At 38.0% G+C, this 24997-nt stretch overlaps 1 protein-coding gene across 5 annotated transcripts in view; it reads right to left on the minus strand.

The window, feature by feature from the left end:
* The window catches only part of LOC132913155 (ATP-sensitive inward rectifier potassium channel 12-like), a 44180-nt gene extending 20383 nt beyond the window's left edge, over positions 1 to 23797 (minus strand). Inside the window, exons 1-7 of one of the 5 annotated variants that reach the window (XM_060971178.1) lie at positions 16048 to 17452; positions 15564 to 15623; positions 7948 to 8062; positions 5907 to 6145; positions 4440 to 4713; positions 4011 to 4203; positions 3268 to 3489 (exon numbers count right to left, since the gene is read on the minus strand). In XM_060971178.1, coding sequence (XP_060827161.1) covers positions 3268 to 3489; positions 4011 to 4203; positions 4440 to 4713; positions 5907 to 6145; positions 7948 to 8062; positions 15564 to 15623; positions 16048 to 16250 — 1306 coding nt within the window. In that variant the 5' untranslated portion in view covers positions 16251 to 17452. Of the gene's footprint in view, positions 1 to 3267; positions 3490 to 4010; positions 4204 to 4439; positions 4714 to 5906; positions 6146 to 7947; positions 8063 to 15563; positions 15624 to 16047; positions 17453 to 22209 lie in introns of those variants that run through there. The other 4 variants (XM_060971179.1, XM_060971177.1, XM_060971180.1 and 1 more) reach the window with 4 other exon arrangements.
* Positions 23798 to 24997: the final 1200 nt, after the last annotated feature.

Genomic DNA, 24997 nt, shown 5'->3' on the forward strand with positions numbered 1-24997 from the left:
AAAGTCGCTAAAGTGTCGGTAAGACAGATGCTGGAGCTTTAACGAACGATAAACTGATAGATCAACCGCTGAAAGAAGTAGTCTTGTCTGCGCAGTTGAAGAGGAATTTGTTTCAGTGAGAGCGTTGACGGACGAGGATTTTTCGTTTCACGTTTACAGCGATCGCCGTGAAGTTCGAAATAGCGAAGACGCTCTATCCGCGCAGGAAACACGCTACGCTCCGCTGTTCCGACGTGTGTTTTTCGATAAGGAGAGACCGACAGGACGTAACGTGTCTCGCGAGTACCTGCTAAGATGATAAGAATGAAAGGCTGGGTCGCGTTGATGTTAAAACGATGAAAGACACCGAAGAGACCGGTGCGATGCAAAGTCTAAAATCCAAGCGTTGAAATGCTTTTTTTTTTTTTGAAGCCTGTACAGTAGAGACGAGTGAGCAAAGATGAAAGATGAATATTCCAAGTAAACAAGAAAGAATTTCGTGAATGTGGGTTTAAGATATTTTGTCGAATTACGACAGTACTAGTATTCGGGCTGTCTGTTTTATACGTCACGAAGCAGAGGCTTTTGAAACATTTCAAGAATACGAGAGTATTGCGTTTAGGCAAACTCGTGATAAAATAAAAGCTTTACAAAAAGCTAATGGGACGGAATATACGCGAGGCAAGTTTCACGATTTTCTGGAAAATGGGGAATCACTCACGAAACATCAGCACCATGTGTTCTGCAGTAAAATGGACAGACGGAGCGTGAAATAGGTACCCTGGTGGAGAGCGCTAGATCGATGTTGATTACCAAGGCTGTGTCAAGTACGTTGCAGGCCAAAGCTGTCAAGACAGCTGCGTATGTTCTGAACAGAACCCTTTGGAAACAAGTACTCAGGGCATGATGGCGTACGAAAAATTGATCACCGGTCGCCAGCCGGAAATTAAACACGCGCGCGTATTCGGATGGACAAAACGTCCCGAAAGTAGAAACGAAGAAATTGAATCCGAAAAGCAAGAAAATGGTATTTGTTGGCTACGGGGAGAAGTCGACAAACTATCGACCGTGGGATGTAAAGCGTAAAATTCACGTGAATTACGACGGTGTTTTTAATGAGAGTTGCGTGAAGTCAGAGCCAACTGCAGAGACCTGAAAGAAGACACAAATCCGGTTGGTTTCCGCTAAACTACAATGTCAATGCAGAGGATGAGGACGCTTGAAAGATGAAGAGGTAGTATTGGTACAGCCAAATGACGTGAGAGTTGGTTTTCAATTGCGACAAAATTCCTATGTACGTGGAAAATCAAGATCGATGAATGAACCAACGAGCGAGTGAATGAGTCATGATCGATGATTCAACGAAGTTCGCTAGCAATCCGGAATGTCATAAACGGACAAAATATATCGATGCTCGCTTTCATTTTATTGAGCGACGTTCGTGAGATTGATGTACTGATACGTAGAGACTAAGCAGTAACAGCAGGTGACAGATATATTTACTAAACCGGTAGTGAGATAATTTGAATATCTGTAAGATAGGCATATCAAACGAAACTATATAAATGAGAGAGTTAAGATAAGATTGTCAAATATACCACAGGCTATATAGTCCCGTTTATAGGTAGCAAGTTCTTATGTAGTTCTTTTTTGGTTGACGCTCGAACACTCGGCAAACGGCGAAGGCTTTCGCCTTCGACATTTCTTTTTCTTTCCATTTAGTCCTTTCTAACTATTCTTCGTTTAGATTTGCCGTATCGAACGAATGCACGAAACACGTCAATTTTTGTTTTGCTGTCAAATAAAATCCAACAGATATTTGTTTATACGTAGTGTATCTTCTGGTCAAACGGTTAAATTGTCCTATGAAATTTGTATGAATTTTGTAGATATCAAAGAGAATAAAGTCATTATAACTAGAATAGTAATAGGTTCTAATAAGTTATGTCAAGTTACGGGGCATAATTACCAATGTAAACGTAGTTAATATTAAAAGACTAGAACCAAAACTGTAGGTTTATGGGTATTTTCGTAGGTCTGTTTCATGGTTTCTGAAAGTGTTTCATGGGTTTTTTGCCAGAAAGTTTCTTCTCTAATATTACCATTTTTTTTCTAAATGTGATGTAATATGGAACAGTCACGGAATTTATCCTCATATACTGTAAGCTTGAAGTTATTAGTAGAAGCCAAGAATTCGAAGAAAAGCCAGCTTAGAAATGTATTGATACGAAGGAAATGACTACATTCGTTTCAAATTAATAATAAAATTAACAGAAGCGTTCTATCCAACTACAAGTAAGAAGATGAGTTAGAAAATGATCTAAAATTCTTAGCCGCTATTGTGTGTATTTTGTAAAGAAAAAACCACTTAAATTCCCAAAATTGCATCGTCCTAAATGTACAAAATTTCTATGAAAATCTTTTAAGAATCGATGGTCCTAACTACCTTGATAATTTTGGCGTTAACAATTTAGTAATTTCCCTTTTTAAAAAATATGTTCCATCCGAATGATTTACTATTTAACAATGGTTTTAATTATGGAATTAATCGGTAATTAATAGGCTCGAGCACACGTACAATGCAATTACAGTTTGATTCTTTTCTTGGTCCAAGGTTCGGACATATTGGCAGTGGTCGGAAGGTGGAGTGCCAGATTTTCGACTCGAGGTAAAAGCTACAACGTATAGGGCGGCTAAAAGATAGTTTGTGTCGCGGAATGCGTCTCATATCGCGGACAATATCGCCTGTGACAGTACAGATTCAATAAGCTTGATTCATGTTAATCGAGGTCAATCACATTTCACCGACAGCGTACAGTGATCGATAAAATAGAGTTCTCCATCGATTATTATCAGATGACTGCGGATACTTATGCAAATTCGTATTTTTATGAATTGCTTATAACTTGTAACTTGTGAACTTGTTTCGCCTGCTAAATATTATAACGTATACTACGCTTTGCATATTTCACGCGTATCCTCGCGTATTATGCGAGTTCAATAGATTTTTGCATTTTCGACCTGTCAGTCTGGTCTTTTAAACTAAAAACATTCGATTACGAAATTAAAGACGAATAAGGACAAAGCAAATGCGATTTTCAAACCGAAATGAATTTCTAAACGAAGCACTTGGTACGTCTAGGAGATTTAGGATTCAAACGACGAATTAACTCGTCTTTCCGGATTAATGCATAAAAATCCGCAGTCCGATATTGTCACGACAATTCTTTGAAGAATTTTAACAAAGTTGGGAATTCATGCTTGTTAGAATTTTTTCTTTGCTCGTACCTCCTTTCGATCGTTGCATCGTCCTAAGTTTGTCCAAATCAGCCGCTGAACATAATGGCGTGTCAACCTCGTAGGTATTGTTGAACAAGGAATAGTTCACTTCGTATTCCCCAGTCTCCTTTTTGAACGTGATTATGTGTTCAAATCTGTGTCCCCATAAAATTTCAGACGGCAGGTACGAGCTTCTGGCTTGAGTCGTCATGCCAGTTGATTCGATGACACCTGGAATTGATGAGGAATTTTAGAAACTTTGCTTGTCTTCTTGATTCATTAAATACATAAGCTTTCCTGGAATTCGGTCCAACGATAGCTGAAATCAATGCGAAATTATAGAAATTTGTCTTCCTCATTCATCGAGTGTGTTATGCAACTGATGTTTCAATTACTCATCACGCAGTCTGATTCGACGTGGAAGCATAAGTCATACGAAGCTTCTCTTTGTCGAGAAAATAGATGTCGATCGATTGAAAATGATTCTGTAAAAGTTTATCAAGTAATAATAATTACTTAATAAAAACGAAAGATTGTTTCGATAAATTTTCGAAAAAGTTTGAACGAAGTTAAAACGAAGTTAAGAGTTTGAATGTCTTTTGTTTTAGATTTTGAACTAATTCTCGCACGTGAGATAATCTATCACCGATAATTTACTCGTATTTAATCCGAAAGTGGTTTGTTTCACGCGATCGAACGAGAAGCTTTTGCTTCGTATTTTCGACTTTCACGGGACCTGCGTATTAAATTACCTTCCAACATGACGATAATCTCGAATCGTTCCCTGAGCATATCGCTGGCTGATATATGATAAAGAGGCGACTTTTCGTCGATCTTATGAACGATCGTCGTTGGCCAAATAAAGAATATCTTGTCCTCCTCGCCATCGCCGCCCACTTTCAATTCTGTTTGGAAGAACGGCAGCAGTTCTCCTTCTCTGGTAACCTGAAAGTATAGTTGACGCCATCAAATCATTATTCTATTGATCCCGGATGAAAGCAATAAAGAAGAACCTCGTAGAAATTGGCACGGAACGAAGTTTCTTCGATCGAATCGAGACAACTTTGTAGAGGAGAATTTAAGCGCATGAATGACAAAAACAAAGTTTCTCTTCGGGATTCTTCAGGCGTTACGTAACGTCGTCGTTTTGCACGTTCAACCCGAAGGAAATAGAAACTCACCTTCCTTTTGATCATCTGGGCTCTGACGTGAGCCTCGATGATGTGACTCTTCCTCATGTCACCGACACGGAACATCAAACAGGGTTGTCCATCCCTCTGACAGATCACAGCGTTCCTTGAAAACAGCAACGTCTGCGTTCTCTTCTTTGGCCGGGACAGTTTCGCGAAAACTATGCCGACCATGAAGGCCTGCAGGATCACACCTGTCATTGACTGGATGCATATCACGAATACTGCCTCTGGACACTCGTCTGTTGGGTGTTTCGACCCGTACCTACGATATTTGTCCTTGTTAGAATGGCTTCGTATTGAGACACAGGGAGAAAGTGAAAAACGGAATCGTAGAAGATCTTGTGGAGTCGAATTAATTAAACCGAAGCTTAGGGAACACAGTAGCACAGAATCTGTAGAACGGTCATGGGGCAATCGGAGGTCGTGGTAGAACCTCAAAGTTATGTAGAGATCGTGGAATCATTTTAGACTGACGAAGATTTTGGGACGTTAGGGAACTGTAGGTTTGAATTTTCGAGATTTTTGAAATTTTCGATCTTCGACCAACTTACGAGAGGAATTTAAAGCTTCCCTCGGAGAATTTTAACATTTCGGAGCTGTAAGAACTCGCAAAAGTTCGTAAAGTTTCCTGAATCTTTGCAGTTCCTAAGACCACGCGATCGCGGGAATTTGCAAAGTACGAGATTTTGAGAATCTTGAGACTTTGAAAACTGAATGGTTTCAAGGATTCATTTGGTGCTACCCAAATCTCTGGATTACTACGACCTACGAATTACGAATCCCAGGATTTTCAGGCGACTGTCTCGAGTAGCTACAAAAAGAAAATCACCACTTTTAGGTATCTAATGAACGAATTCGAAACTTCCGAGTGATCCACGTGAATTGACAAGTTGCACTTAACCCATAGAAAACTTCGTTTATCTTATCGTTTAGTCGATTGCAAAGTGCGGCTCAAGTTCTCCTGATTATCTATATCTATCATCTACAATCTCTAGATGACGTAAAGTGGTACTAAAATCTGTACGCGACCTAAGATTAATTGCCTCTGTACCGAGGCAATTAATCTCAAATTAATTTCACTAGTTTGCTGGGTTACTCTAGGTCAGAGTTCTCCAATCTTGCCAATCGCAATGCTTGCAAGGTAACTCAACTATTGTACCTCGAATGAAAGTTACGAATACCTCGTCTGTACGATTTTAAATAAGAAGAATAGCTTCCATGAGTTCGACGTGTCGCCTAGTTTCCTCTCGTTCGCTAGATTTCTAAAAAAAGTCACCGACGATCGCAGTGAGCTCCAAGGTTATCGCACGACCGGTTAACTCAACTAATTAATCAGGGCAGGGAGGGTATAGTTCTTTCAAATCGGCCGTATTGTTAATAGCGTGTGAAATTCGTTCGAGTCACTGATCCAATATAAATTACGCTTGATGATAATAGAAGATAATTAGTAATCACCCGATCGTGTGCTGCGTCTCGATGGAAAATAGAAAGGAACTGGTGAATCCACGAATCTCCCTGATGCACGGGGTGAACGTTATGTTTGGATTGTTCTGATTTTCTAGGTCGAGGTCGCCGTGGCTGTACGCTATCAGCCACCATATCAGGGCGAAACCGAGCCATGACAGTAGGAAGTTCATGGAGAACACCAACAGAGTCCAACGCCATTGTGCGTCCACCAGCGTCGTGAAAATATCCTGAAAAGGTTACATAAAAATATAGTTTCGATGAAAATTTGAAATTGTCAGATTATACAGGTTGCGGCCGAATAACACGTACAAGCAGGCACGCGGTGATTCCTTGATGAAAAAATAAGAAGAAAATATGCGATAAAATTTGTTCATTTAAGGTTTAGTTTTGGAGAAAATCGAGCTTGCAAATTTATCGAATATACTTGAACATGGTTAACTACCGACTGGATATGAGTAAGCGATCGATAAGACGTTATCGTAGAGGCGAAAGTAAATAAAAAATATAAAATAAAATTTTTCTCTTTAAGGCTTCATTTTCAAGAAAATAGAGCTCGAATATGTTTAGTTAAGAATCGATCTGCTAGTTAGATAAGATAAATATGAAAATTTATTTTTTCGCAAACGAAGCGAATTTCTTGAGAACAAATATTACTACGCATTTTCCACTTATTTTCACACGTAGAACGACCTGCTGTTGATTATTTAGCCCTGTCTAGTCCAAAATTAACCACGTTTGAGTATATCTGATAAATTTTCAAACTCGATTTTCTCGTAAACTAAGTGAAAACATTTTATTACACATTTTGTTCTTATTTTTTCATAAGGAATAACCTCGTACCCGCTCGTACATGTTATGAGTTCCTTTGACGTGGATATTAAATTGACGTATAAAATATTATTACGTGCTAATATTAATACGTATAAAATATTATTTCTGGGAAAGTTGAATTTAACAAGTGTTTCAATTTAACAGTCATTGAACTGTCTATCACTTTATACTTGTTTAAAGTATAGTATGTTAGTTTTCTTCTGTTTGAAGCGTAGATTGAAAGTATCGATTAAATTTTTATATTGTTGTTAGATAGTTTTCATAAAATTGCCATCCACGTCAAAGGATGTATCGCATAGTGGTGGAAAAATTCCTTTAAAATGACGATAGACATATCTGGGTCGAAAAGGAAGCAGCTTGCGCTACAAATTATTTATATCGAATGTCAGGTTGATTTATAACAAAGATATTGTGACCTCGTGATATCGGCTATCGTGAATAATTCCTACGATTCTTTTACGAAGCTTTCAATTTAGAAAAAGTGACATGGAAATTATTGGAAACATCTTGGTATAACGAGAATTTCATGTAGACGATTTTTCAATACATACGTTCTTTTAACAGAAACCGACAAAGCAAAGAATCGTCCGTTTAAAAATGAAAAAAGAAAGGCTGCCAAATTTATAAGTCTGGAACTGAAAATTTGTATAAATCTAGAATAATTAAAGTACATGGTTAACCGTTGAGAAAGCGCATCGAATAAGAAAAGAGAATTACTTTTGTCGATTAAACTCGATATTTTAAAGGAACCGTGTACGATAGAAAATCTTATTCGAGACCACAACGATTCATCAACCTAACGTAAGCTTTCAATAAAACGATATTATTATCGACTTAAGAGTAAATGGACCGTTAAGAACACCGAGAAAGTATAACAATTGCGCTAATTTTAACACGTTCGAGAAATAAACGTTTCTAGAGAACCGGAATATAGAAATTACACGAAAACATCGACTATAGAGAAGGACGACAATTTGGCAAGTAATTGTACTCGAAAAATAGATGGAGATAAATCAAGTTCGTGTTTTTACGCTAAATAAGGTTCGTACGATTCCGTATAAAAAGGAAGCGTACAACTTGTAGCGTGATCGCTAAGTGTTGCTGGCGGAAATTCGTGACATCGCCTTGGAACGTTGTATATATGTTCTTAAAACGAAACTGCTACAGTCGTACGCTTTTAGAAATACTTTAAAATTACCTGAAGGTAACGGCGCCGTCTCTTGGCGACATTTCCTTGTACGACATTGCAATCGCCGTGCTTGAAAACCACTCTTTTGCGTATCCGTCGCGAGCTGAATCTTGTTTGCCGGTATCTGAAAGCAGAAAGCAGCGTTGAGTACTTTGCGTGCATTTAAAAGTCGAATTGCGATGTTAGTTAATTATTTCGCTACTTCGATCTTACGAACATGCTTCTATAAACTACTAGATAATTATATAAAATGTTATATAACGTGCTAGAAAACTCGAAACAATTAGGATGGATTAAACTATCTTTATTTTATTTTCGGATATGTACTTTGCTTCGTTTCTCGAGCTTGTCTTATCAGGGACCAAGTCCTTGTAGAACGTTAGATGATTACGTAAAGTATTATATAAAATATTCGAAAACTCGAGATAATCGGAACGTGGTACTTTATCTGTATTCTATTTTCAGATACGTACTTTGTTTCAGCAGAATCGAATTTATTAGGGACCAGGTCCTTGTAAAATATTAGACGATTGTATAAAGTATTATATAAAATGTTGGATAAACTCATAATAGTCAAAACAAGCTGCTTCATCTCTATTGTATTTGCAGATATATACTTTGTTTTATTGGAATGTAACATATCGCGGACCAAGTATTGAAACGACGCCTAAAAGTATAAACGCAATAACGTTGAAAACTGCAAAATAATTTGCATATTATTTTATCAAAGTACAAGAAAAATTATTAGAATACCTAACAAGTAGATGTTTCTCAGAACTTTGTTATATAAATCAGAGACACAAACAGGCTTCTATTAAATTCATCCTCAAGATTTCATAAAATTGTCAGGTGAAAATGAAAGAAAGAAATATCGAATTCTAGGATTCTGTTTTACAACCCCGATATCGGCAAAAGACACAATTCGACGATACGAGACAAACTAAAAAAAGACTCGCAAATGAAAAGCTGACCCTGGATCAAGTTGGACAATTAGAAATTCGAACAGCGCGCTATTTCTGTTCTCCAAATTTCTCGCCAGAGACCGAGAACCTCTGTTCTATATCAGGCGCCGGTTTTCGAAGAAGGTCACTGACATCCTTCGTTCTTTTTTCGTCTACGTCGGATCGTTTCTACGCACACCTGATGGAAAGAAATCGCGACCTAGAGGGTTGTGTTCCGCGTGAGACGGAAAACGAGACGTCCAGCTAAAAACCTCCCACGGCTTCTCTAAAGGCCGTTTAAAATGGTCGTACGGTCTGCTTCGAAATACACTGAGGCTAATGCCAAAGGACATAATTTACCGTTGAACGCGTTTCCTACGCGCCGAGATGGCCCGATTTAGAGCAATCTGCCAGAAAATCGACAGACAAACGAGTCCTGATAGTCTTCCGTCTCTACATGATTCACTACCTTCGTCCCTAATTGCGAGCAACTTCTAAAAGCATCGTCTTCTAACCAATAATTCGTACGTGATTACTATGAATCACAGCTTCGAAGAACTACGCTTCTACTTAGATCTGTCGCACTTGTTGAATTTTTAGTTCCTCTTTGCGTTTCGACGAAAACAATTTTCATATCTTTGACGTCAGAACTTCGATCTCAAACAATTAAGATTGTACCGTAGGTAGAAGTTCACCCGTGTCTTCGCTATATTATTAGCGCAACATCAATATGTTGACCGCTATGCAGTGAATTTTGTAAGCGGGTTTTCCCCTGAGAGTCACGACAGATTGAAATATAATACCGTAAAGTTTAATTTTTCTGAAATATTTGATATTGTATTTGCTAACTGTTACTGTTACTGTTCGTGTTACCTCAGTTATCGGCATCGTTGAACGTTTCTTAGTTTGTGAAATTTATCGAATTTTAATCATTGTCAAATATTTGATAATGTGGGATAAGGTTTATTCGTAAAACAGCGAAGATATTTATTCGTTCACAATTTTTCTACAAATCGCATAACGTAACGAAATCGTTTGTTGCGTTGAATATTATTTCACGCTCACGTTCTTCTTCAGCCAACGAATTACTCAGCTAATTACTGCATCGAGGTAATCCAATTTTTGCTCTTAATAGCTTCGTTAATTATGCATCCTTCGATAATCGTACTTTCTTATCAGTTAACAAATTTCTTCAAACTCGAAGATACAGTTTAATTTTCATTTAAAGATTCTCCTTCTTTTCTTCTATTCTTTAAACATTGGAAATTTTGTTCTACGTTAGAATTAAAGAGATCGAAACATAATAAATTTGAGCAGGATGATAATACCTAGAATTGCATACAATAATCATCGGAGATTGAATTTTCAAAATCTAAATACGATTTGGTTATTCAGTTTCTCGGATTGCTTCGTCGAACAGAAGACAGCAAAGACTCCAAGAATATCGAATATTTTCAGCGACGCATAGTTTTCATATTTTCATGGTTGTTTAGAAAATTCGCGTGTCCTTCCTTGGAATATCTGTTTCGTATTCGAATCGATACTTCGTCGTAGAAAATGAAATGCTTGAAGAAGCGTTTATCGAATATCGTTTTACCGAATTCAATAATCTTACAGCAGCTGTTGTCATCTCGCAAACATCGGTAAATTCGATTGCTCCCTAAGTGGTCCTGGCCCCATAGGCTTTTTCGCCAACGTGAAAATAGGTATTACGAAATCTGATATTCAAATATTTGCTTGATCTTGTTTTATCCGAGTCACTGACGTTACTGTAAATATTTTATCGAAATGTTCATAGTGAACTACAATCTTAACAATAGATATTATTATATATTTTCTTTTTTCTTTTCACGCTGGAGTTCGTTCTACAATCAGACTCTTCCACTAGCTATAGTTTCTATCTGATTATTGTATTATTATTTAATTGCTAAATTCGTAGTACTGTTGATCGTTTTAGTACTGGACTTTTAATTATTGTGATTAAATAATGGGAGAATTTATATGAACATAACTTCTGTAAAAATTTATGATATGATATATGAGAGATCCCCTAAATTTGTTACAAATCTTCTTAATTTGATACATCTTTAAAACTTGTCTTCCATCCGGAGAACATGCAGAGCGATTTCGTTAAAACTTTAAAGACATTTCGAATAAGAAAAAGCGATATAAAGATAAGTAGAGATCTAATACGCTGATTGACTATTATCGAATATTTAAACAGGATGTTCCCCAAGCCAAATATTTCAGAAAATCGGTTATCCCCTTTTAACTATTCAAATTCTACTAAAAGAAATGTATTAAAAAACGCAGAGTATTTTCCATGCAAAGATTTGTAATGCAAATTCGCGCATACTCTTTTGCCACTTGGATTGAAGCTACAACGTAACTTGCGAATATCATAATATAATAATATCTCTCGATAATATAATTATAATTCTCAGCTGTGCATCGTTAAAACGGACCAAGAGCAGTCTGAACAAGGCAAACTAATCGGTTGATCCTTCCTAAAGTTAACTTCAAGCATTTTGCTAAAAATACATCGATTCCGATTCTATCTCCGTGAAAAATCATCTTTGCTCACGGTACAAGCCTATTCTATTCGCAGATTTCGTTCGTCGAACGTCAATAACATTCGTATTGCGAAGAAATCGATAGGTTTCAGACATATTAAAATCGATTGTAATGCGAATGATAAAGATTCATTTGATTTTGACCGATGAGACACGATCGATGAAGGAACGATCATCGAGAGATGTCATTCTAAGAAGAAGATTTATAGCAAGTTTTGGCAGAGAATTGGACGATCGGAGACAAAGTGGATGTTTCAAGTGGATATCAAAGTTAAGCTAGATACATTAAAATTCTGACGTTAGCTGAAATACAGCGTAGAGTACGCAATTTGGCAACTGATAGCGTCTCGGTATAAACGAATGCTCCCTGTGACGAACGAAGAACACGGTTCGCTATAACGTTCGATGATGCCGTAGAAAAGAAATAGAAGATCTCAGAATATCGAGGTGATACTAGATTTTATAATTAGAGCGATATTTCGGTGTTATAAATACTAACACGGAACCCTACCGATACTGATCAAATCAAGACATCTCCAATGCTGGTCTCGGTAGCTTTTAGATCTTAATTCTGGTCGGGTTTGAAAGTTTCAAGCCTGTATTTAGGCCGATCAGAAATGTACTACTTTGAACTGGTAACGTTCACAGATTCTTAAATATTAATATTAAGCGTTAAAATTTTCAACAGTCGGGAATGTTTAAAAGTTTAAGAAACTTCAATTGAGAACGTTTGAAAATTAAACAATTCTAACTTCAGAACGTTGGGAAATTTAAAAGTTTGAATTCAAGGTGTTCAGAACTGAAAAATCTTGTGTTTAAAGCGTTCGGAAATTAGAATATTCGAAATTGAAACGCTCAAAAACTCCGAAATGTGGATTCAAAACACTTAAAAAATTCCAAGATTTTTGGTTCAAAGCGCTCGGAGAAATAAAAATTTTGATTCGAAGCGTACGAAAATTGGCAAAGTTGTACCGCAAACCGCTCAGAAACTCCAAAACGTAGAGTCAAAAAGCTTAAGAATCGAAAACTTTGTTATTCAAAGCGCCGGATACTTCGCAACGTAAAATTCAAAGCGCCCAAAAATTCGCACAGTTGAATTCAAAGCGAAAACGCAAAAAATTCTCATTCGTAGCGTCAGAAAATTGGCAAATTTCAATTCAAGTCGTCGAAAACGACTTAAAATTCCTACGAATGTTGCTCGAATTCTCCACATTCTGTCCATTCTTCGGTATATTTACCAAAAATGGATCTTGCAACGTTCCCAAATCCGAGCTAACTGTCGCCAGTCACGGAGAGCCGCGAGTTCCTCGAACTTGCAAATCCAAACTAATTTTAAGCTACTCGACGTAATTAAGCAACTTTCGCGACTGTGTAACGCGAATGGGGAAAGTCTCGCGTCCACGGCTATCCAGAGTTTCCGGGGTGATGTTGTGAATTCCAGGGACAGTAGCCAGACGACAGGCGCGTGTATTTCTGATCGAATCAGCCAGAAATAAGCATACGATGGTGCGGAACTCGGAAAATTCGTTCAGCCAGACAGAATCGGAATTTAGGAGCAGTGTTTACATAGACGTGTTGCGTAGCCACGGATTATTGAAATCTAGAAGCTCGTACGAAAAGCGTTAAGGTTGTTGGCAATGTCCACATGATCTCTTTGAACTTGTCTCTTTTCCCTCGCCCCTGATAGACTTCACCACGAGTCAGACGATTTTCTTCGTCGAACCGACGCATCGCATCGCGTCGCGTCCGCCCGACGTCAGAGTTGATACTTGGACGTGGACGCCGAGTGGTAGACAGGATGTTTGTCTTTCGGATGTAGGAAGATGATGGGAGAACTTCGTTTGCTTTGTTATCGTACATTAATAGAGGTGTCTCTAATGTTAAGAATATCACACTTCAGCGTCTTTCTTAACGCTGGAACTACTGATGATTAAATGTGAATAGAAATTCAATTATTCAAATATGGAAATTTAATGTGTCGAAGAAATATTAAGATGGAAAACGCAAGGAAAAAATGGGAGCCTTTACCCAGATACTTAGTCGAAAATAAAAGATACAATTTTATGCGAAATATTCTTCCTGAAGCGAATTGAAAATTTCCGAATTGCATTGAAAAATGACGGACCGGTTATTTTGACCATTTCCAATCCATTCCTCTTCATCCATTTAATACATGTATTTGTCTTATGTATATTTGAAAACAATCGTTGAAAAATCATTTACCATTATTTAATTATACTTTTTAATGGAAACTGCTCCTTTGTTAATGGTTCAAAATAACATGACTATTAAAAAAGGCTTAACATAACAAACTTTTCGTTATCCGCCAATTTCTGATGAAGATTTTCATAGAATGAACTTTCGGAGGATTCTTTATATTTCTTTTTCTCAGTTCATTTTTCTCTTTTGAAGATTTCTTCGACCAGTAGAAATATCTTCATGGATGAGAGATCGGAACCAAGAATTATGGTTCATCGGCTAGTTTAAGTGGTTAGCTGAATCTTGCAACTTCCGCAGATCAACGAGAAAGCGTATAACCCGATAGATTCGGACTTTTGGTACTGGTTTTCTCGAAGAGACCTAGACCGCGGTTCGATTTGGCTTGGTCCGTTCGTCTGGCAAACGACGTTCTAAATTCGTGTGCTTCGGTTCAGTTTCAACCCTGACATATTGACCCGAGATGAAAATAGATTAAGACTTCCACACCTGTTTGGGCTACTGTTGCTGACGAAGCTGGAAAGTCGGAGAGATTTTTTCCCTTCGAGAGAAACGTGTCCACTTTAACGAATTGCAGGGAGAACCTGATAACTTGAAACTCCATAACCTTTGACTCTGACGCTCGTGGAGCATTCGCGAGATAATTACTCGGAGGCAATTGTGTGAGTTCGTTTACTTAATTTCTGGATACTTTCTTCCCTTAGCTTTTTCAACAAAAACCTTCTAGAATTTAGTAGCAATTTAGTAGAAGTTTACTAGCCGAAGAAAACTTGACACGAGGTGTTTTGTAATTGGCGATACAATTGGCAGTGACCCTGCGTGAAAAAGTATTTCAAAAACTGTTGAAGGTATTTTAAGTATTTTAAAGTACTCTATGCTTTATTTTACTGAATTTTACACCTGATGAAATTTCTTTTGTCAGAAGGTAATATATAAACTGTCATATATAAACATTCCGTTTAATTCCTATGCTCTCGATCGTGAAATGCGATAAGTGAAATTGTTGTTAAATTGTTGATTAAACGCAGAGGTAAATTAGAAATGTCAACCTGAAGGAACGACGATTATCAGAGACAGTAACTAAATGCAGACGAAGCGGGCAAATATTTCGAGTAAACTTGATTAAACACGAATCCTCCTCGAATGAGAAAATTTTATCCTATATTCTCGACGTATTTATTCGCATAAAGTCGCCTTTCTGCCCGACTGAATCAACAGTTACACCCTATATTAAATACTTCATAACTTGGAAAACGAATGTCGTTAGGTAGTGGGATGTTTGCGTCCAATTTTCTACGAGTCTATTAATATTAAGGGTTTATAAAAGAGGATATGAACATTTCACAGGTAATTGATTGGTAAAACGATCGATTAGGAAATAGAGAGTTTGCAACGACGTTTCGAAAGGCCGACCCACGCGGTTCGTAAAACGGAACGATTTAGAGCAGACGAGAAAGTGCCTGTGATTATGATAACTAGCCGCAATAAACCTAATGATATAAACCGTTCAGAGAGATTGTTGTTTAAAGAACGTTACTGACGAGATGGTACGAGCCTTAACTCGACTATTGGAAGTCGTCCTTGATTCAGACTCTTTCATCTTGGTCCGAAACGCTACATCAGACGATGACGATCGTTGTACCGATACTGTTTTCAACGTTATCCGATATTTTATGCATTGCAGCCATTTAGCGTATTTATGCTAAGTGCAGTTTGTGCTTAGATGCAGGAAAGCAACGTTTGCCACCACGGAAGAGTAGATTAGAAGTTTTGCGTTCAATTTGCATCGACATAGTTACTGTTCAGCTACTTTTTTTATGAAACAGTCCACAAATTAATATCGAAATACGATCTTACGAAGACCGATGACTTATGAACGTGTGATGTTACTTACGCGGTGTTCTTGTAACTCTTTGTTGGAAATACAGTCAATCTCGAAGGTGCTTCGTGCATACTACAAAAATACGTGTTTTCATTAGAACAAATCGTATGCTCGTTGCAATAACTGTTTTATAACGAAACATACGTTATTTCATAAAAATATTTCAAAACAGATCTGAAGGAAAAGAATTGCATTCGAACGATCTTATTATCTCGATTGGTAGGTTTCAATATTTCGTGGAGATTTTGCTTTGTGCTTGAAAGTAGCTCTGAAGTTAGTCTTCCTGACAAAAAATAATTTGCGCCTTACGGTGAAACTTGAAATTTTATTCCGGTCGATTTAACGTTGTTATATTACGACGCAGACGAAGACTTTCATGATTGACCATATTTTTGAACTTTTCTCAACAGATTCTTTGATATCATAAGATCATTATAATAAGAAAATAGCCTTTTTTAATGTATCCAGTGTTCTCAATGAAAATGGTCACTCTTACGTAATAAAACGTGCAGTAGAAGCGACATACTTCTGCAATTCTTCCCTCCAAGCAGCTTCCCCTGACGTGGTCGCCTTAACGACCAGCATCGACACTTGAGACAACGCTCTCCGTAGGCCGGATAACGCCATTCCCTCGCCCAAGTGGATCTTTCCGGATCCCGAGGAACTCGGTGAAAGTGTTTTCAACGTCGATCCATCCATTCTTTCTCTCCTTCCGCTTTTGTCTCTTCAAAGGACACACCGGATTTTTATCTCTCACGCGATTCGTGCTGATGATTATTTTAACTGGTCATCATCGATCGATCGATCGGGATAAATATCATCCTTCTCTCTTTTTCCCTCTCTTTCTCTGTTTTACAACGTGACAACGAAAGGTCGGTGATCGGTAAAAATAAATGCTTGTAGATCTAGCCACACGCGTGGACTTCGCTATCTTATTTAGTGCCAGCTACTCGCGATATGTGTTATAAATAAAAAAAAAAAAAAAAAAAAGAAGAAAGGGAAGAATATGAAGAAACAGAAAAAAAGCTGTGTTTCTCGAACAACGACTCGGTGTTGTGCACGCTTAGAATCCAACTCGTATTTCGACCAGAGTTGCAGCGGAATTTCGGCGTCTAAGTTTAAGCCACCTTCGAGCGGGGGGCCGAGAACCGCACCAGCGGATGCTCTTAAGGCACAACGAATAAAGAACTCATCGTCAGAGCCAAATATCGCAGCCTGTCCAGAGCCATTGGAAAATCCAGATCAATCGTTTGCACCACATCCGTTTCTCGATCTTGCCGCGTCTTCTTTGTCCTGCGACCCCTTCGGATCACATCCTCCGATCTTTTCGATCTTCCCGCGCACACTCGCTTCTATGTTCACTTCACTATGTCACTTTCACTCGAAATAAAATCTCCAAATCGTTCACCTCACATCGATTTTCCTTATATTTTATCCTAACGTTTCTTGAACAAATTTGCCACTGTTCGTTCTCATCTTTTATCGCGAGAAGGGAGGAACTCGTTTTCTGGTCGGAAAATGAAAAAGAAAAGAAATTTCTGGAGTAACTTTCACGAGGCAACGGGGCACTGATTTACGCACTTTGCCGGACTATTTATAAGAACGTCGCGTCACCGGGTGAAATCATTGAAAAAAATCCAAGGTAGCGCGGAAGAAGAAGAAAGAGGAAAGGGGCGCTGGCGATCGTCGACTAAAGTTGCTGAGGGTGCTCGTCCAATTATCGAGTACGTTAACGAACCGAGGCTCAGCCGACACTGAAGCGATCCTACTTCGACCCTTGCTGTTGGCGATTTCCCTTTTGTCTTCGCACTAGCCAATTTGGCAACGTACGGAGAATCCGTAAGATTCGTTCCATTCGCTAGAGATGGAGCCTCGATGACAAGAGACACCGCCCCGAAACAAGTCGTTGCACCGGTGCATCATTTCTATTTATCGAAACGTCTCTTCATCAAGCTTTCGGACACGCCGTTCGTGATTCTGATACGTTTTCATGACCGTGCAGATTTGAGGCTTCTGTTTAATTGAAATGGACTGGGAATATTTATGCATTTATGACAAGTTTAATTGATGCACGAGTTCAGTACTTTAACGAGTAGTAAATTAAAGTAGTAGATAACAAGCAGTAGATTTAATCAGTTAGCTGTTGCGACCTGTTTGAAAAGTGTATGCCTAAATATTATTAGACTAATATTATCCATATAGACTAAAAATTATTAAACTAAATATCGTATTGTTCACACTATATACAATTTTTTTAATAATAATAGGTATAATAAGTAACAAGTAGTAAATTGATTTTGATAAAATTCAGCTTGTGCATCATACAGTAATAAATGCAAATAATAAACAACACGTACTAAATACAAATAATAAATATAATAAATAACAAATATAAGTAATAAATTGATTTTGATAAAATTGATCGTGTGCGTTGTACAGTGATAAGTACAAATACTAAGCAGTAAGTACTAAATACAAATAACGAGTAACAAATAATAAATACAATTGGTAAATTGATTTTGTATGTAATTGATTGGTAAATGGTAAATTGATTCTGACAAAATTGATCCTGTGCGTTAATAAGTACAAATACTAGGCAACAACTACTAAATAAAAATAACGAGTAACAAATAATAAATACAATTAGTAAATTAATTTTGACAAAATTGATCTTGTGCGTTGCACAGTGATAAGTACAAATATTAACTAACCATTAGTTAATACAAATAACGAATAATAAGTAATAAACTGATTTTGTGCTTTGTGTGTAATATAGGCATCGATAAACAAGTAATAAATACAAGTAACAAATAATAAATCGGTTTTGATCAAATTCATTTTGTAGATTGTATCCTCCTTATAAAAATATAAGAAGAGATGTGTTTTCAACTATCGATAATTGACCTGCTTAAACAGATCCGCTTCGTAAATCGGTATAAATGAAATGCAACAGGAGGAACAGAAATTGTTCTACTAAAGGATTAGCCGAGAGTAAATGTATTAGATTTTTCAGGTTCTAGGTAAGAACCAGTTGAACTCGAGACATTTACCACACCTCATCTGTTTCTCTAAGATAGTAGTTCCGTTAGAAAGAAGGAATTCAAAGGCAGTAAAATATGGACAGAAGCTATGGACTTAAGTATGGAAACTTTCACACATTAATTAAAACGGATGCTAATTCTGCGCAATAAATTCTTGTAAATAGATCTGTCACTATAGTGAAGAACGTTAGATAGACCTAAGTTAACCATCGATACATGCTGTTATGTACGTGACCTATTGTATACCAAAATCCATCCCTCGCTTAGGATCAAGGTCACCAACTATACAAATGTCTTTGAACTTGTGATAATGCAAAGCAATTAGCAGAAAATTTAGCATTGACTTTACTGTTAAGGCCCTTAATTGCTACAAACATCTTTCCGGTGGAAAAGTTCTTTACTAGTATTATTATTCATTCAGACGAAGCATGAGAATCGGGATTTCCTATGTTAATTCAGTGTTATAATCTTAAACGAAATAGAGAATCGACTGATTCGTGGGGTCGATCATCGTATCGTAACGGGAATTTATAGACGTAACGGGAATAGATGCTTATTCATTTTTTGAAATTTAAAGAAGCGCTTATATATCTTATAAAAGAGTTATTTTACTTATACGATGCGATAGTTCGTACGATATGATATAATAAGCCATGATATACATATAAAAAGAGATCTCCTGCTGTAGCATGGAACATAGTATCTCTTTAATCAAATTTCGTAGCCTCTTCGATCTAATTATATTCAATCGAAGAGGGAATTTTTTTTATCACGAGGCCAACTACATTGAATGTGTATTATACTTTTCACGTTATATAAATTATCCATTTCTGAAGATTTACATTTCTCATAAATACACAAACATTTTAGTCTAATAATTCCTCTGCCATCATAAAGGAGTGAACAATCAACATTTCTGACCAACAAAAACAAACTGACTCTTTGTATGCAACACAGTGCGATTAATCTTCAAAGATCGAACAAAACCATTCGTAGGACGCGAGGGCGGAGGAAGAAACCGTATGGTACCGATACGTTGCTTAACAAACATCTCGATTAACCTCAAGCGAAACGTCATGGTTTTTATGGTGCGCGCGTACACGGCCAACGACGCCGGCGTCAGGATTATCTGTTTGAGGCGTCTTCCGCAATTAGACGGTTCTATTCTCGTCCCGAAAAGCAGGATTTCTACCGATCGTGGCAGGGAAACGGGAACGACGCTATTTTCGCGGGGTCGCGAGCCACGTATTGTGATCCAGTTTTCACGACGAACGACGACGCGTCGCGTCGCGTGTATTTTCGACGGCGCCGCCGAAAATCGCGTTGCGTCTTCCACACGCAATTATCGCTATTCTCCGATGGATCCTCGGAAGATCGGTTCCAGATGGATTCCCCGCTGCCTTCGATGGCCGTGTGAATTATTTTTGTTTTTGCCACGTTCGAGTTTCGTGACGTTAAAGGCGGAACGTTTCTAATGTGCAATAAGTTATCCGTGCTTTGGAGGATTCAACGAGAAGATTATCGTAAAGCATACGGTTCAATAGAATTTGTATAGTTTTATCTATACCAGGTGTAACAGGTCTATGTCTAATAGTTTTCAAATTATCCCTTTATGGAGATGTTCTTACAAGTTTTCGAGAAAATATGCATTTCAGGATTTTTTGGAGGGGGCAGGGGGGATTCCGAATTTCCTAGCTGCTAAATTGTAAATTTTATGGTGCGGACCTCATCGAGAGGTTAATTAACAATACCCCAAGTGCTGAATGATTTCGCTCTAAAATAAACATCTGGTATCAGTCAGCAACACCAGAAGATATGCGCCCACGAGGGTACACAATTACAAGATTAGAAAGAATAGATTGCCCGCCCATAAAATCCATAGAAAGAAGGTAAACCCCGGTTCAACCAACCAGTTGTAACCTGACTTATTATTGATCTGAAATTTAAGGGCTACTTGTATTCTCTCCTACTGTCGATGAAAAGACGTAACGGCCAAATATTTTCAAAATACGTTTTTGGAAAATTTCATCGAAATGTTTAGTAGAAAAATATTTCTTGTTAGTACGTGCATTCTCTGAGTGACCTTTGAATGATTTCTACGTTTTACTCGACGCTAGGACTAGGGACAACCAACGTGTAAAATTTGTATCGTTCGAATCAAATCGAAAAGTGTACGAACGAAATCTATAATATGAAAAAAAGAACAAGCTTCGTTTACAGTTATACACTGTTATAAACCTGTAGAATTTTTATGAAATATTACGAATTAGTTATTTAGACCGCTTCAGACTTTGCATTGTTACATAAGTTTTTTCGCTATTCAAATCCGTAAAAGGAATCCACTTAAAATGTGTAAAACGTCTATGAAGAATTATGGACTGATTATTTCTATTATTCTAGTGGTTCTAGCTTTTTATCAGTTTTTAGTTCCCCTTTTGTTTGACGATCTTTTTGATATCTTCCAAAAATTTCTTTTGCGTCGAATCGCTCAAGCAGTTTGGTTTCTCTGAATATTTCGCGATTCCAACAGAGGAAGGACGAAATTATCGTAAAGAGAGCTCGCTAACTGCATCGTTGAAAGTTACGATATTGCTCGCCAAGCTCTCATCCACCTATATCTCTCGTGAAGATAGTAAAGGTATACTTACAGAAAATGGAGAAAAACGGGAATTCTGGCTTTTCTTAAAGAATCCTGCGTTTCCATATTTCGAGTTTGACCAGGAATGTTTTCCTTCCTTTGAGACACTTGCGATTTTACATTTTTACTGTCAACGCGAGTGGTTAGACGTGGTTACGAGTATAACGAACACTGACCAATCGTCGGTAAGTTTTGCAATTTTTCGTTAAATTAAGTAATTAAGATAAATATCGTTATTTCTATTTCGCTTAAATAGCTCGTAGAGAATAGTTTAAGTATGTAGGCCCAAGTTCAGTGCCGGATGTATAGATATGTACAAATCTCCGCATATATACGAAAAGATATTTTTAACGTTCTTCATACTCTTGCAACAATTTCGTGCAACGTTATTTTTCAATTATATCACTCGAAGCAGAACGTAGATACACGTACAGGGAAGAAAAATTAGAAAATTCGTTTGTTCGAGGAAGGATCTCCTCTTCGAAGCTAATTCAAATTATGAATTAATTTCCTACAAAATTATACGTCAACCATAAATAAATACATATTATCGAAACATTTTAAAACACTAGCGTGCGATCCCATGAGCGATACAAAAGTTAAAAAATCCATCTGACCAGTAGAGGATCAATTTGTGTCTTCGGGCCGATCCAAGCTATAAATTTCGTTCTGTATTATTTAAAAAATCTCATAAACTAGAATATATACATGGAAAGAAGTTAAGAAGTCCACCTGCTCAGTGGAGCACTACTATTTTCCTTGGAAGTGATCCAAGTTACCAACTAATTTCATACATAATATTATCCTTCAGTCGCATAATTTAAATATTCTTACGATATATACACGTTTAACATATATAATAATAAAATGTATAATATAATATAATATAATATAATAATAATAATAACAATAATGATAATATAATATATCTGTATATCACCGAATAAGAGATGAATAAAAAAGAAATATAGAAAATGACCTGCTCAGTAAAGGGCCGGTCTCTCCCTTGAAGCTGATCCTGCTGAATGTCCTTCTCTGAAAGTTGCTGAGAATGCCGCGTTTCTGCTTCTCGTTGTTGCCTCTTCCGGCCTCGTCCGCGGAGTCATCGCACACTTTTATTGCAACCGCGGTCGTAGGAACCGTCGAGTTCACCAATAACTCGTCCAATGGCACTGTGTTGTTGTCGGTGGCGATCGTATGCTCGTCCGATTCCTCGTTGGTTCCTTCTTTCGTCAGAGAACCCTTTTCAGTCATGAGCATTTCGTTCAACGATCTCGATTTCCCTCCCGTGTCTCTTTTCTTCTCCTATTCAGAGTTTCTTCGCCAAATGCACCGACGCGATACAAAGAAGAATTTCATGCCGCGTTCGAACAGAATCTCTAGAAACCGTCGGTTCCTCTGTCTAAGCAGTGGTTTCCACGATATTCAAAGAGGCCGCAGAAATCTTCGGCGGCTCTGTTGAAACGCCGTATCACCCCAGAAAAAGTCAAAGAGGCTCTAGAAAGCATCGATCCTTTCGTTAAAGCGCCGAATCTCACAAAGCTCAATGAGGGTGATAGAAATTTCCGATTAAACACTGATTCTGCGATGTTCAAAGGTGCTGCATGGATCTTTGAATTCTCTGTTGGAACGCTCTGTGTAAATTCAAGGAGAATCTAGAAATCATCGATCTTTCCGTGAAGAGAAATTAAAAATTCAAATCTAGAAATTTCCGACTCTTTTAATTATCGATTCCACGATATTCGAAGTTTAGAAATCGACGATCCTTTGGTCAAGGCGCTGACTGATCGGCGATCGTGTCGTATCAACGGCGACGAGAATCTTCTTTTTAGAATTTGGAAATCTGTCGAATCACTGGACCCGACCACGTCCGAAGAGAAGCCAGAAACGGGCAATTCGTCTTACCAATTAATTTTGTCTCCTTTGCAAACGTTTCTCGCTTATCTTCTGCCAAATCATCGTACGAGAACCTCATGGAAGATTTAGAGTGACAGATTTTTGAATACCATTGAACGACGAGATACGAGACAGTTGCTATCCGTGATCATGAAGTTTCTACGATGATTTTTGTCGCCAGCGTGACTGATTCATAGATTGTAAATCGAACGATAATCTGAAACACGTTTCTCAACGACTAGCACCATCGCGTTGTACGTCAATTGAATTTACGATTCACCACGAACACCACTCACCTCTTCCCAGCGAAATCATTTCCAGTCATTTTTCTATTTCATAACCATATTTCCTGAGTACGGCGTGTATATACAATTTTCTATCGTCAAACCGGTCAGCACCGTCAATTATATTTGTTGGATATAGAATAGAACCGTCGATAACACCATCGTACTGTCGCACAGGTTCGTTGTACAATTACGTTTTAAAGAAACGTTCTTTCATTTGCAATGCAAAACGAACACTTTTTAGATTCACAGTAGTGTCCCGGGTTTCACGGCCACGTTAAAACGTCGTACGATTTCTCGTACAACCGCGACCGTATATATATACGCTATCATTTATTCTCGTCCCGTTTCGTCATCCTTATCACTGTTCCGCATCCGTCGACCACGATCACCATGATAATAAAGTTGCTATTCACATTTGCGTGGCAATATTTTGACGAATAAAAAAGGGAAATTAATTTCCGTTATCGATTCTGTACAATTAAATTTCTCTGTGGATACTTCCATGTACTGTTCGTCGCAAGTGAACGATAGCACGTCGATGGAACACAGGGAACAAGAACCGTTCCTCGACACGGCGATTCTCAGATCGACAAAGAAAGAGAAATTTAATTAACTTGCGTACATCGATTAATGTATCGAGTTCCGATGATAATGTGTGTAATTGAAGTTTCTTCGGTGAAGATAGCACCTTGGCTCGCAACTAACAAAGCAAGTAACAAAAGCACTTGCGTGACAATCCTCGGCTTGATAAAAGAAAAAGCCTCTAATTTTACTAATTCACTGTCCTACAATGTATTAAGTTTCACTTTGAATAGTTATACAACCGGTCCGAGGTACCTCTTCGTCACGACTCAACGATAGCACGTTGGTGTAGAGCAAACGAAGCGAGCAACAAGCGTATTTGTCCAGTTGTCGGCGTTTCCGTGCGCAGATTGCACGCTATTTCCAGCAACCGGGTACACGGGGCCGGCTCGCGATCATCCTCGTTCCGAGGATCATTCATAATTCTTCGCGACGGGTTCTCCTCTCCTTCTCTGCTCTGACGTTCGCCTAAGCACCGGCAAAGTGTGCACCACGTCCTGCACGCGTTGCATAAGAATTTCCTCGCGAGTCACGCGGTTTCGTATCGACGAACGCGATCTTTTCTCCTTCCTGACGGGTTTTATGATGTTCCAAATGGATCTAGAAATCCTCCTCGATCACTGGATTACGCGATATTTCAACAAGATATAGAAACGAACAATTTTTCCAACCACTGGATTTTCTATCCGCTAGTCGTATGTTCTAAGTGAACCTGCGAATTGTCCAAGTTTCCGTCAAAATATCGGACAGTCGGATCTTGCTTCTTGATAATGACGATCATTCTTCCAGTTCTGCTGAATTTCACGTTGAGAATAATTTAGAAACAGTACCTCGATGATATTCAAGAATCATCTAGACATCTGTGATCTCTTTTTAGAAGCACCACGATGTTGGAAGAAGATCTAGAAATCAATGATCCCTTTCTCCAAGCGCTGCACTTCACTAGTCTTCGGAAAGAATTTAGAACTCGATAATTCGTCTATCCGAGCGACGTTCTAATCG

The sequence above is a fragment of the Bombus pascuorum genome, chromosome 13, assembly GCF_905332965.1.
Source record: "Bombus pascuorum chromosome 13, iyBomPasc1.1, whole genome shotgun sequence".
Lineage (NCBI taxonomy): Eukaryota > Metazoa > Arthropoda > Insecta > Hymenoptera > Apidae > Bombus > Bombus pascuorum.